Here is a 13,746-nt window from a genome sequence, read left to right as displayed (position 1 = left end):
CAGGCCAGAGCCCTGATGGAAACGGGCCTGGGCCTAGGCTAGAGACCTAGTGTCTTCCCCACTGCCCTGAGACCCCTGGGTCTGTTAACCCGAACAGATGGGGGTGGGCAGGGTGGCTCAGGACCACGTGACGGGCACCCCAATCATCTGGGCCTGAGGCTGCCTAATATCCCTGCCAGGGCAGTGGCGGGAGCAGCCAGCGCTGGGTCCCAGCCCTCCCAGCTGCCCACCTGACTTGGGAGATGATGTCCGTGAGGGCCCCGCCCTGCAGGAACTCCATAAGCACCCACAGCTCCTCGCCCACCAGGTAGCTCTTGTACATCTCCACCACGTTGAGGTGCTGGTAGTCCCGCATGATCACCACCTGGGGGCAGGAGGGGACGCCTGAGTGCCGGGCACCCTCCCCACTGCCCCTGCTTGCAGACGTCCAGCCTGCCTCCGCCATCACTGCCCGTCCCACATGCCCCGCCACGCCCTCTCCTCCCACCTCGTTAAAGAGCAGCTCCCTGCGCTGCTGCTTCCTGAGGTCCATCATCTTGACGGCCACCTGGCGGCCCGAGTGCTTCTCCCGGGCCAGGCAGACGATGCCCGTGGAGCCCTCGCCGATCTTCACGTAGCTGTCCAGCAGTAGCCGGGGGTCACCCTGGTCCACCACCATCCTGAGTGCAGCCTTGAACTGCTCGTGTGTCACAACGCCCGTTTCCTCACCAGCCAGGGCACCCTTGGCCACTGTGGGGTCCTGGGGCAGGTACAGGTTGCTGGTGCTGATCTGGGCATGCCGGGTGCGGGGGGAGCCTGCCGGGGAAGACCGTCCTGGAGGAGGGCCGGCAGCTGGGGCTGTGCGGAGGGACTTCTGGGGGCTGCTGGTATCCGAGGTGGCCAGAGGGCTGAAGGTCCCCACGGGCTGGTCTGAGGGGAAGGACTGGGCCTTGGCCACCAGGCTTGGGGGGCGGTCTTTCTGCAGTGGTCTGGAAGAGGAGTTGGGCTGCAGGGAGAAAGGAAGAAACAGAAAGGGGTTTGGCTATGGGAGCATTTGGAGTACCCTTCCCAGAGGCAGGGGGTGGCTGCCGTGACCTCTGGACACGGGCAGGGTTGGGCAGAGCCGGGCTGGGCATCAGACTAACGTGGGAGGTGCCACAAGCGAAGATTTTCAAATGGAGCTGAAGCCAAACCATAGTCCTGCTTGAGAAGTCAACCCCCAGTGTTCCCAGGTGAGCAGACAAAACAACAGCTCTTTATAGCCACACTGACCAGGAGGCACTCTGGGTCAGAGGCGTTCACAACCGTGGCTACCCTACCCAAGGGCCCATGCGGGCAGAAGAGGCCCTGGGCATAGGGGCGGGGGCTGCAGCGAGGCAGCTGTGACTGACTCCCAGGACAGGGCAGGGAAGCCACGGCTGCCGTCTGATAGTCCTGCTTGTTCCTGACAATGGGGAGTCTGCGCGTCTGTGCAGTGAGATTAGGTCCCCAACAGAGGACCACAGAGCCATGTTACCATCTTGGGGGGTCCTCAGGTGTCTCCTGGGCTGGGGATCTGGTGCTAGAGAGATCTGGAATCAGGAGGGTAGGTCCAGCCAAACCCAAGCCTTGGGGCCAGGGGTGAGGGGGTTTCCTCAGGGCTCCCCCGAGCAGCTCCTCCACTAGCCACATGGAACTCCTGGCTGAGGACCCCCAAGAAGGAAGAGAAGGCAGGGGGCCTATCTTTCTGGTCTCTGGCAGGGAGGGAGGGAGGGAGGGAAGATGGAACTGAGCAGCAGGCTGGGCCCCCAGTGAGTCCTGCTCAGGCCCAGCCCTCCGAGCAGCCCCAGCAGGAAAGGGTCCCATCCCTGGGTTTCCCCAAGGAGCTGGCGAAGTGCAGCAGGACCCTTCCCAGGGATTATGTTTAAAAGGGCCACCTGGAGAGGGCCATATGCGACCTAACGGGCGACACCTGAGGAGCTGCAGAGAGGCCTTCCCGGAACATCTCAGAGCCCATCTCATAGGCGGTTGTCTAGGTGCCCAGAGGGTGCTGGTCCTCATCCTCAAAACTGAATCAGCTTCCAGGGAATCTACTCAAGCACTCAGCTTGGGCTGGGCTGCTTGAATCTGCGCCTTGGGCGTTACCAGGCTCAGCCAGAGTCCTTTCAACCTCTTCAGCACCCCTTCCCCCCTAGACTTCAGGGCCCTCACCCCAGTCCCTGGCCTTGCCTAGGATCTGGCATGTGCACGGTGCCTCTTCTGGCAGAGAGCCATGCTGTGGCAGGCTCTGCCACCCCCAGCCCCGCAGGCCCACTGAGTGTGCTCCAGCCTCTGCCAGGCCGTGCCTGGGCCATGCTCAGCCCTCGAGGTGAAGGAGCCAGGAAAACCTCCCGGGACTGCCGTGACTACTCCATCCCCGCCCGGCAAGCACATCTGTGCAGTAAATGGATTGTCCCCGCCAGCAGCGGCACCCGGCCGCACCCCCCTTTCCCTACTCTGTTGTGGTGGAGCAGTGGGAACTCCAGACTGGCGGGTCAGGACCTGGGCTCCAGTCCTGCTCCGCTCTGACTTGTCATGAATCTTAGGCCATTCCCCATCTCTGAGCCCCAGTCTCCTCTATGAAGGCACAGTGATCTGGGGAGCTGGATAAAATGCAGATTCCCTGGCCTTGGAAACGGCTTCAGTAGGTCCCTAGAGCAGGGACTCTGCAGTTTAACAAGGCCCCTGGCTTTTGATGTGAGAGGCACCTTGGACCACAATTTGAGCAGCTCTGTAATTCCATGGCCTTGGGGACCCTGTGGGAGGGCTGGGACTCGGGGTGGAGGGAGCATGGCCACCACCAAGGCTGTGAGGCCACAACCAGGAGCAGCAGGACCATGAGATGTCACCCGGTAGCAGCCTCCAAGGCTCTGTAAAAAGGCTGCCTGCTGGCCTGCGAGGCATGGACCTAACACAGAAAATGTGCTCTCTGAGCATCTGTGTGGGGCTGGGCAGAGACTGGGGATCCGAAAAGCTCCTAAAGCTGCTCTTGAGATTGCTCTCACGGCCCTTGACCTCTCTCCACTCTGGATTTCTAAGGAAGGCGGTAAAACAGTTTCCCTCTCCTTCTGGCCTCCCGGCCTCCTGCATGAGCTCTCTGCTCTGAGGATGATGGACACGGGGAGGGTGGGGACAAGTCATGCGGAGGGGCTGAGGAGGTGGGTTCGCTCCCCCTCTGCTGTCGAGGCCCCTGTGGAGACCCTGCCGCAGGTGCTGGCTGAGCTCAGGGGCCGAGGCTGCAGCAGGTGGATGGAAGCAGCAGACGGATCTGGGGGGGGCCAGCACTGACGTGGCCTGGGACATGGGACATAGGACACGGGGGTGGTCGGGCCAGGCTTGGTCTTCAGCTCAGCAGGGTCTGGTCCCAAATGCCCCTTTGTGGGCCTTGCTGCCTGTCTCCACAAGGAGGGAGATTTTACTTAACGTAACCACAAGAAAGGACCAGATGAAACGTGTTAAACCACTCCAAGAAAGGGAAAGGGGGACAAAAGGTGGAATTAATTGTTAGGGGCTCTGGATTAATTCTGGAGTTACTTGTGTGACTGAGGCCTCTTCTTGGGCAGGAAGCCACTGGAAAGAAGAGTTGTACATGGAGTTACAATGATGCCTCACGTTCCCTTCCCAGGCTAAGAAGACAGGGCCAGGCTCTCCAGCTGTGGGCTCGGGAGGCTGTTCTGTTAGTGCCGCCCAGGCAGAGGCCATTTCATAATATTTAAGAAATACTAAAGCCATTTTATTGAGGGCTTACCACCTTGACAAGGGCCTTAAATGCATTATCTCATTTAATTCTCATAGCCCTGTGGATTGTTTTATTAGCCCATGGGTAATATTATTATCTACATTGGTAGATGAGGAAACAGGCTCAGAGAGGCTAAGTAACTTGCCTAGAGTCACTAAGCAGTAAGGGACAAGGCCAGACTTCAGCCCTGGTCAGCTTAACCCCTGATCCCTATGCAGTGGTCCTACTGGGGATCCTTGGCATGTAACCGAGTACATGGTACACAGTAGGTGCTTAACCAAGGTTTGCTGATTGTTGAGGTCTTTCTGACGTGGCCTTTCTGCCGCTAAGTGGAACCACTTCTAAATCTCCCAAGCTCCTAACTGTCTTACCTCTTTGGCCTCTCTGTCCCCACTTGAGGTCTCCTTTTGCTCTTTAGCCAAAGCGAGTGACTGCAGGCCAAGCTGCCTGGGGCTGAGTACAAGAGCTCTAGGGTCACAGACCCTCCTGCAGCCACGCCTGGCATGCTGTGGCCATTGGTGGCCTGCCCTCCCAGAGCACTAGTGCATGGACTGCTGCTTTAGGAGTTGCTGTGAGTGTCCAGAGCCAGCCTCTGGGATGTGCTGAGTGCGGAGGGCTGGCTGCTGGCTTGGTCTGGGTTCCCAGGGCCCAGGCCTTGAGGGAGGAGGAGGAAACTGAATGCTTCCCAACCATAGGGTAATTTGCTGAGAGCAGTGGTTCTCAACTGGGGGTGATTTTTTTTCCCTCAAGGAACATTTGGCAATGTCTGGAGGGATCTGGGGTTGTCCCATCTGAGGGGTGCTACTAGCATCTAGTACGTAGAGGCCAGAGATGCTTCTAAATATCCTTCAACACCCAGAAGAGCCCCTGCAACAAAGGATTATCTGATCCAAACGTCAATAGTACAGGGTTGAGAAGCCCTGGCCCAGAGCGGTTGTGGGGCAGTCTCGGCCCCGCCTTTCAGAGGCCTGGCTTGAGAACATCCATCTAGAAAGGTGTGCCCAGGGGGCCGAGAAGGAAACTACTCCCCTGGATTTGGAACTGTGGTGTTTCTGAGCCCCGGGTGAGCACCACCTGCCTCCTCAGGTGCAGGGGAGACCTCGTACAGCCCGCAGCAGTGGCCCACAGCAGGTGCTTTGTGGGTGTGCAGGGATGGGGGGTTGGCCTGCCCCCTGCTGTGGGGTGCTGGCAGGAGCCCAGGACCGTGCATACCAGTTTCGACACCCCCTTTCTCCAAATCCCTGAAACCACCCCCCACCCCAGCAGGACTCTCGAAGTGCACTTCCTGGCAGGGTGCACTGTCCTGCTCCCACCTTAGTTTTCTGGGGAATGTCTCCCCAGGGGCACAGCCTTCCAGAGACCCCTCGGCTCACAGGCACTCATGTTTTCTCACGGGCATATCAAGCCACGTCTCATCTGTTCCTCCCTAAAGCCCCCGCCCCACAGGGGATCCCAGCCTACCATCCTTTGTTCCAGTGGGGACTAGAGGGCACAAAGCCCAGAACCTTCCCTGGGTGCCTTGGGCTGGCAGTGACTTAGATGGGGTTGAGGGTCCAGGCCACCCCTCAACCCCCCACCGCTCCTCCACGATTGGGCTGGACACACTGGCACCATCCCGGGAGGGGGGACTCCATTACTCATGCCGCTGTCGGTGGCGGTTTCTTAGGTGTGACTTACAACCCTTGTGCAGCCTAAGCTCATTTCTGCCCGACCCTCAGGGAGGAGCTAAAAGATGCCTTCATGGAAAAGCCTTCCCTCCCGCCTTCGGCTGACTCATTCGCGACACCAGGGGGTTGTCCCACGCTCTCTGAGTCAGTCTTCTCATCTGCCAAATGGGAAAGGATGTTACTGTCACCACGGACAGGATGTCATAGGGCACGTAAGAAGCAAAAATGTTCTCCTCGGCCTGCCAAAAAATGTCACCATTAGGGCTCCCTTCACTGTTTCCTTTTTTACAAGAAAAATATGTGCATTTGAGGCTGTCACACACGCCAAAAGTCAGCTCTCCTGTTGCTCCCAGACCCAGGCAAATTCAATGCTCTAGCTTTTCATATGGCACACAGTATGAGAATAAATAATTACAGGAATGTCAAACAAAGCAAGAACTACTAGAAAAAGGGAAGGAAGGAAGGGAGGAAGGAAGGGAGGAAGGGAGGAAGGGAGGGAAGAATCCTCACTAGAGAAGGGGTAACATAGCCTATGGGAGAAGCAGCACAGAGAGGCTGTGCATGACCTCAGGAGAGCACTGGGACAAGCTGGGGGTCCAGGCAGAAAAAAGATCAGAAAAGGGAGTCAGAGAGACCCTGCCCCTCCCCCCACCCCGGGGCTGGAGCACCTACTTCTGCTGGGGCCTGGGTGGGGTTGCTGGGCACTGGGGGCAAGGGGAGGGTCTGGGCTTGTGGTTAAAGGTGCTGCTTTTTCAGGGGTGCCTGCCTCCCTGTGTGGTCTGCCTAGACACACCCCAGAGGGCAGGAATGTCAGCTGAGGCGTACCATAGGCCCCCAGAGGCCCCCAGAAAACGACCTAGCTTGCAACATCTGACTCACACGTGCTAAGCCTTTGGAGCACGAGGGCTCAGCTGGTTCAGGGTAGCTGATGATCTGTTTACCTCACGCTTTCCCCAACCCGACCCTGTAAGTGGGGAAGGCCGGGCAGGGCCTGTGTTCCCAGTAGATGCTGCCGGGCCAGGCTCCCTGCCCTGTCAAGAGTGGTCCCAGAGGGGGCCGCAGCCTGACCTACCTTGCTCTGTGGTGGAGGGCCTGGCTTGTTGCTGCTTGGAGGCGCGGCGGCAGGAGCAGACAGGAACATGCTTCGGAACAGCCTGCGCTTCAGGCTGCTCTCCGGGGCCTTAGGGCTGGGGCTGCCCTCCCCACCCGGCCTGCCTGCAGCCGAGCCCACCAGGCAGGACTGTGGCCGGGCCTCCTCAGAGCCATGCCCGGCAGTCTTGGGCCCCCGCCTGCCCGCGGCCGTGGCGGCCGAGGTGCCGGTTGGGGAGCTCTGCAGGCAGCGCTGCGGGGCACCCTGGAACTCGGTGGGGCCCAGGGACTGTGCCTTGGTGGCCAGCCCACTGGGCAGGACCCGCGGGCTCTGTGGCTCGGGCCGTGGCACGTGCCTGCGCCCTGCTGGTGCGGCCCCGTTGCAGCTGAGGTAGAGGCCACGGGGGTCCCTGCGCTCAGACTGGGGTCTCTGCAAGTACATGTCCGGGTTGGCGGCCCACTGCTCATCCCCTAGCAGCCCCAGGGACTGTGCCCGCCGCCGGCTGGTGGGGCTGCGGCCACGCAGGGTGTTGGAACTGATGACTGACAACTTCTGGATATCGTTGAGCAGCCCCGAGATGTAGCCGTCCGTAGGCGCCGCGCTGCCCCGCACCACTGTCTGCAGGGGAGGGGGAAGAGCGTGGTGAGCCTCCTGTCATGGCAGGGAGGGGGCGCTGGGCGGGGACCAGGTCGGAGAGCCTCCCCGGGGGGCCTCGGGGAGGAGCGCCCGTGGACCTCGCTTGCTGTGTCATCCATCTATTCTTAATTTTTCAGCCCCTTCCCGGGGCCCACAGCGGGCCAGGCCTGTGCTGGCGGACGGATACAGGGAGAAGCCTCATTTTCACGGGCCCACAGTCTAGCAGGGCAGACAGGTGAGTAGCCATGGTGTTGAATCCAGCGTGCCTGATGGTGCGGGCAGCTGAGCTTGGGGAGCTGGGGAGACTGCAGGCCCTGCCTGGGGCCCGCTGCCGTTCTCCAGCTCTATCTGTGTGTGGCCTTCCAGGTGACACGCACCAGTCCAGGGCTCTCCTCCCCACGTACTGGCTTTGTGGCCTCCAAACCCTGACAGGGCCCTGACCCCAACCCCTATCAGGCTCTTGCATCAACCCCTCCTGACCCACACAACTTAATCCCCCGGGTCTGTGAGAGCCCGCAGCCCCACAGGGGCTGCAGGTCCAAATTTTGCATGGGACATACTTAAAGATTATTTGTTATCTGAAACTCACGTTGTATTGGGCATCCTGTATTTTTATTTGCTAAATCTGGCAACCCTACCACCCTGTGGAGAGGGACTCCCCAGGATCCTCCTCCCTGGGTCACCAGGGAGAGAACGAGAGGCTGATTAGCAGGGAATGCAGACATCCTGGCTAATTGATAGCTGGTAATCAGGTGGTTCTTCAGGTGCCTGCGTGGTCTTGCCAGCAGCCCTCTGTGAAGGGGGATGGTCTGAATCCTCCCCCTCCGCCATCCCTGATGCCCGCCTCACCTTCATGGGCTGGAGCTGCACCCGTGTGATGCGTGAAGGGTCCACCACGGGCTTGGGTCGCCGCAGTGTGTCCAGGATGTTCTGCCATTGTGGGGGGAGGCCCACGAACTTGCCTTCTTTGGGGTCGAAGGAGGTGTGGACGCGGTGCTGGAAATTCTGTGGGGCCGAGATCTCAGGGCGTTTCTTTTTCTTCTTGCGGAACATGGTGCCTGTGTGGGGAAGGTCAGACTGAGTTCCAGAGGGGGCGTCACAGGAGCCTGGCTCGGGGAAGGACAGGTGGCCGCAGCGGGTGCTGGGGCCCCAGGCTCCCTCCCCCGCTTCAACCCCCTGCACCGGCCCACCTCTCAGGCCTACTCCCTCAGGGAAATGGCTAGCTCCCCACAGAGCGGTCCCAGAAGCAGCAAAACCCCATAAATAAGCCAACACAGACTACAAAGGAGGAAAAGAGGTGTCTGTCTTCTCATCTGTGCCAAGTCCCCTGCTGAGGAGGCAGACCCTGGGGGTGTGTTTTTATAAGATCCAAAGCCCATGACAAATAACATTCCACCATCGAAGAATTAAAAGGGGGGTGGGGAAGAGGGAGGAAAGCTGGCAAACTCATTTTACGAAGTATGATCTTGATTCTTAAACCAGATAAGAATAGTACAAAGAAGCCCCCTGGTGGCGCAGTGGTTAAGAATCTGCCTGCCAATGCAGGGGACACGGGTTCGATCCCTGGCCCGGGAAGATCCCACATGCCGCGGAGCAACTAAGCCTGTGCGCCACAATTACTGAGCCTGTGCTCTAGAGCCCGCGAGCAACAACTACTGAAGCCTGCGCACCTAGAGCCCGTGCTCCGCAATAAGAGAAGCCGCTGCAATGAGAAGCCCGCGCACTGCAACAGAGTAGCCCCCGCTCGCTGCAACTAGAGAAAGCCCACGTGCAGCAACGAAGACCCAACGCAGCCAAAAATAAATAAATTAAATAAATTTTAAAAAAATAGTGAAAGGAAAATTTGAACCTATTTCACTTCTGAACATAAATGAAAATCCTAAACAAAATTAGCAAATTGAATCCAATTGTTCGTTAAAGGGTTTTTTTTGTTTGTTTGTTTGTTTCTTTTATATCACAGTCAGCTCGGGTTTGTCCCAGGATGGTTCAAAAACAAAAACTGTTAATGTGACATACAACTTCATAAAAAGTCAAGCTGCTGATTCAGAGACATGTTGCCCCATCAGGGACCAAACTAAAAGGGCCCTCATGGTCCCCAGGTGCTCGGCCCTAATGCTGGAAAGGCCCTGAGCTAAGGGCACTGCTGGGGTGGGTAAGGGCAGCTATCTTAGGGGAAAAGCTCTCCAGGAAGAGAGAGCCCACCTCCCTCTGGGTCCCCTTCTCTCTGGTCTCAGAACTCTGATTGTACAAAACATCACCTGCAGTCAAACCTCCATCCCTCGCCTTGCTGGTCTGGGTTTGCCTTAGGCCCTATTAAGCTCTAACAACAGCTCTGTGTGACACCAGCATTCAGATCTGAGAGAGGGAGACTGGAGACCCAGGAGGCAAAGTGACTCTTCCAAAGTGCTGCTCTGGCCTCACCTTCAGGGAGCCCTGGGCTGGGACCACATGGAAGACAGGGTTGGGGGTACCCACTAGAATGCTATTGTATTTGAAGTGGCTCAGAATAGCTCAGTGCATTTGTGTGGGGCAATGGGTGCTAAGGACACTCAGTGGGCTCTTGTGTCAGCTGGAAAAGTCACTTCTAGGTTTGTTTCAACAAGACATGTTTGTTTCTTGAATTGAATGCTTGGATCATTCATCTATCTACAGAACTGGATAGATCTGTGCCATGGCACTCTCTTTTTGTTCCTGCTCCGGAGAGAGAATTTTCCTGGTCACTTTCACAGGTTCTGGAGCAGGTCACAGATCTGGGAGGCAGCTGGTGCCACTCGGGAAGGCAGGGGGCTCAAACAGCCAAATCTCTCCACTAGGCATTCACCAAGCATGAATCAATCTGAATCCATGTCATACCTCTTGGAATGGCAGCCACTTTTTGGGACCTTGAGGTTCAGGAAATCTACCAAACATACCCACCAGGCAAAGCCACGTGTGCAGGAGCCCCAAGGACCAAGGACTTTGGAATGAAATATAACTGTTTGAGTTACAGGTGAGTTGCAGGGAGACTTCCACTAATTTGGGGAGACTTTGAGCGAGCTATCTAAACGACTTGAGCCTCAGCGTTCTTCATCTATAGAATGGGGTTAATAAAAAATAACGCACAGAGTTTAGGGAGTGTTAAGTGAGCGAATTCCCAGGAAAAAGGGGCTGTTCCTCTTGCTATGTTACCTCTCCGTGCATCCCGTCTCTCACCTCAGGTCCCTGCAGACATCAGAACGTGAGCAGATCCAAGTCTGGGAGTGATGCCCAACTCCTTTCCTCTCGGAGTCACCTGGCAGGGGTCATGCCGGATTTCTCGTTCTGGGGCCCTCGTCACCTCTCCATGACATAGACTCTTCATGGCTTGGTAAAGCTTGACCTCCTCCCTGTAGTCTTTGGCTACAGAAGAGTCTCAGTTCTGCAATTCTGTCCTGACAGACCCTCTATCTCTGGATTAGCTCAGCTGATGGTTTCACTCTCCTCCCCACTCTGTAAACCCTTCTGGAGGTGTAGGGACACAGCCTAGAGTTGCAAAAGAGGTGGCTAATACTTCCCTCTCCCCCCACCAGAACATCCCTGGCCCCAACTCCCCGGCCTCACCCAAAGGCCCAGCGTTTGCTGCAGGAATGCACGGGGAAAGCATCTTGGTTTTTTTTTTTTGGTTTTTTGTTTTTGGCTGCACCGCAGCACGCGGGATCTTAGTTCCCCGACCAGGGATCGGTGGAACCCTCGCCCCCTGCAGTGGAAGCATGGAATCTTAACCATTGGATGGCCGGGGAAGTTCCTGGAAAGCATCCTTAGCAAATGGTCTACATGACTCTGGGATGCCCCTCCTGAGTCCACCCTAATAGCAATTCCAGAATAAGTTCTTCCCACAGGCAGCAGGAGGGGCCTGAGGAGAAAGGACAGTGCAGAGTCCTAGGATCCAGGGGTTACAGGGGAGGTGGGGAGCTGACAGAAGCAATGAACTGAGCTCAGGCTTTGGGGGAGGGGGAGTAGAGATTTAGAAATCAGAGCCAGCCACTTAGCTAGCGGGAAATCCACGCCTAAAGGGAGGCTGCCAGGACTTGCCCAAAACCATGGTGAGGCCAACACTACCTGGGACAATATGATTGTGTACGTAGAAAAATCTACATACAAACTTTTGGGATTAAATGTGAATTTTAGACGTCCCCAAGTCAAGGTCAATATAAAAAAAAAAATTGTATTTTTGCATACCAGCAACAAACAAATAGAAAATGAAATTTAAAAAAAGATCCTGTGATACAATGGGAAATAGACGATTGGTCTTTGTACACCCCACAGCCTGCCCCCCATTCCTGGCACAGAGCTCTTAAAACTCTTGGAATCCCCAGAGTGACAAGAATGTTGGAACTTTCAGCCTCCCCATTCCCACCTCTGGGGAGGGAAGAGGGGCTGGAGATTGAGTTAATTATCAATAACCAATGATTTAATCAATTGTGCCTACTTAATGAAACCTCCATAAAAACCCCTCAGAGACAGGATTCAGGGCTGGTGAACGCCTCAAGGTCCTGAGAGGGTGAGGCGTCTGGGGAAGGCATGGAAGCTCTGCACCCTTCCCCCATACCCTGCCCTATGCGATATGCATCTCCTCCATTTGGCTGTTCCTAAGTTGCATCTTAATGAACTGGTCAAAGTAAAGTGCCTTCCTGACTTCCACCAGCCATCCTAGCAAATTATCAAATGTGAGGAGGGGGTCGTGGGAACCTCAGTTATTAGCCAGCTGGTCAGAGGTACGGGGACCTGGGCCGTGGAACCCGAGTGCAAAGTGGGGGGCAGTGTGTGGGGCTGAGCCTGAGGAGTCTGTGCTAATCCAGGTAGTTAGTGTCAGAATCAGATGGAATTGTTGAACACCCAGTTGGTGTCAGAGAGTTGGAGAGATGATCTCAGGAGGAGAAAAACCCTCTCCTTTGCTGTCCAAAGTGTTATTAGGTAAAAACCCCTCAGACACCCTTTCCCACTTTACATTAAAAATATCAGACACCTAGGAATAAATCTAATCAAAGATGCGCAAGGTCTCCACATTGAAAAATATCAAACATTAAAGATAATAAAGAATGTTCATAGATTGGAAGCCTCAATATTATAAAGATATCCATTATTCCCAAATTAACCTACAGAGTTATTGCAATCTCAGTCAAAATCCCAGCATACTTCTTTTGGTAGAAATTGACAAACTGATTCTAAAATGTACAGAGAAACATAAAGAATCAGGAATAGTCAAAACAATCTTGAAGAACGAAGTTGGAGGGTTACACTACTAGATATCAAGATTTATTACAAAGCAACCACAATTAATACAGTGTGAAATTGGCACAAAGACTGATGAGTAGGCCAGTGGAACAGAAGAGAGAATCCAGAAATAGACCCACTCACATAAGGTCACTTAATTTATGACAAAGGTGACACTTCAATATGGTAGGGAACAGATGATCTTTTCCATAAATGTACCTGAAGCAATTAGATATCCATATGAAAAAAAAAGGAGTCTGGAAAAATGAATTCATATCATATCCCCAAACTAATTGGATCTAAATGTGAAAGGTAAGAATAATAAAGCTGGTGGGAGTGATGGTGGGGGGCAGGAGAGAGGGTAACCCCTAGTCTGGCCATCCCCTGCCCCAGGTCTGGTGTGAGTGCCTATGGGGAGCCCGAATTTGACGGGCTCTCCTGGAGCCCCTGACCTGCTGGGGCCCAAACCTATCCACACCCATGGGTGCCGAGGACAAATTAAACTATCAAGGTTTTCTTTGTCCAAAGCAGGCCTAGGTTAGGAGTAGGAAATTCTTTCTAAAGATTTCACCTAGACTAATTTGTAAATGCAGTATGAATATAATGAATATTTGAAGGAAATACAGCAAAATATTCATTGTTGTTGTGTTTGACTGGTGGGGTTCCAGGTGACTTCCTCCTACCCCATCTTTCTACTCTTCTGAATTTTCCTTAAAGAGGATGGGCTGCCTTTCTAAAGAAAACAAAATACTTTTAAATAAAGAAAAGAGTGATCCACGAGCACTGAGTTTCCTAAGAGATACTCACCCACTTAAGTATCCGATGTTGCCAGGTCACTGGGTGTCAATCACCTGAGACCCAAGCATCCCCTGCATCTCTCCAGCTCCATGTCCTGGACACACACGAATGCCCAGACAGGGGCCCCCACTTGCCATTCCTAGGTCTCCCTCTTCCACCCAGTTTCCCGCCTTCTGACAAGCCCAAGGACCTCGGGGCTGAGGGAGAGGGGGTGCTGAGTCAGCCGTGAGGTTAAATCAAATCAGGCCATGCCCGCCTTTAAAATTGCCATCCGAGAAGCACCACCTCTTTGCATCCACACTCCACTCACCTAGTGGTAGAGCTTTCCCTAAAGAAGGTACTCTGGAGGAGGAAGGAGGATGCTGTTCCCTCAGCGAGCCAGTCCTGCCTTTCCTTCTGCCTAGCCTGACAGAAATGATGTGGGCCTCGGCCACTGAAGTAGAAATGGGTAGAGGCAGGGCGCCAGTTCTGGCTCAGGGTGACCTCCGCTGCCCGAGCCCCTCCCATCTGGTCTGACACCTCACCCCAACGCAGTGCGGGGAGGTGCTGAGGAGTCTTTCTCAGGCTGGGATGCACCTTTGAACACT

General features: G+C 55.3%; 1 protein-coding gene across 8 annotated transcripts in view; it reads right to left on the bottom strand.

Moving 5' to 3' along the window:
- The window catches only part of PAK6 (p21 (RAC1) activated kinase 6), a 34,292-nt gene that overhangs the window by 4,127 nt on the left and 16,419 nt on the right, over nucleotides 1–13,746 (bottom strand). For 7 of the 8 annotated variants that reach the window (XM_082443000.1, XM_082442997.1, XM_082442996.1 and 4 more), the window contains 4 exons: nucleotides 7,979–8,187; nucleotides 6,476–7,111; nucleotides 488–985; nucleotides 231–364 (listed from right to left, as the gene is read on the bottom strand). In XM_082443000.1, the coding sequence (XP_082299126.1) occupies nucleotides 231–364; nucleotides 488–985; nucleotides 6,476–7,111; nucleotides 7,979–8,182 (1,472 nt within the window). In that variant the 5' untranslated portion in view covers nucleotides 8,183–8,187. Of the gene's footprint in view, nucleotides 1–230; nucleotides 365–487; nucleotides 986–6,475; nucleotides 7,112–7,978; nucleotides 8,188–13,168; nucleotides 13,327–13,746 lie in introns of those variants that run through there. The other variant, XM_082443001.1, reaches the window with a different exon arrangement.

This window comes from Balaenoptera physalus (genome assembly GCF_965194825.1).
Source record: "Balaenoptera physalus genome assembly, chromosome: 2".
Classification (NCBI taxonomy): domain Eukaryota; kingdom Metazoa; phylum Chordata; class Mammalia; order Artiodactyla; family Balaenopteridae; genus Balaenoptera; species Balaenoptera physalus.
The sequence above is the reverse complement of the archived record's forward strand: the minus strand, read 5'-3'. Positions and strand labels throughout refer to the sequence as shown.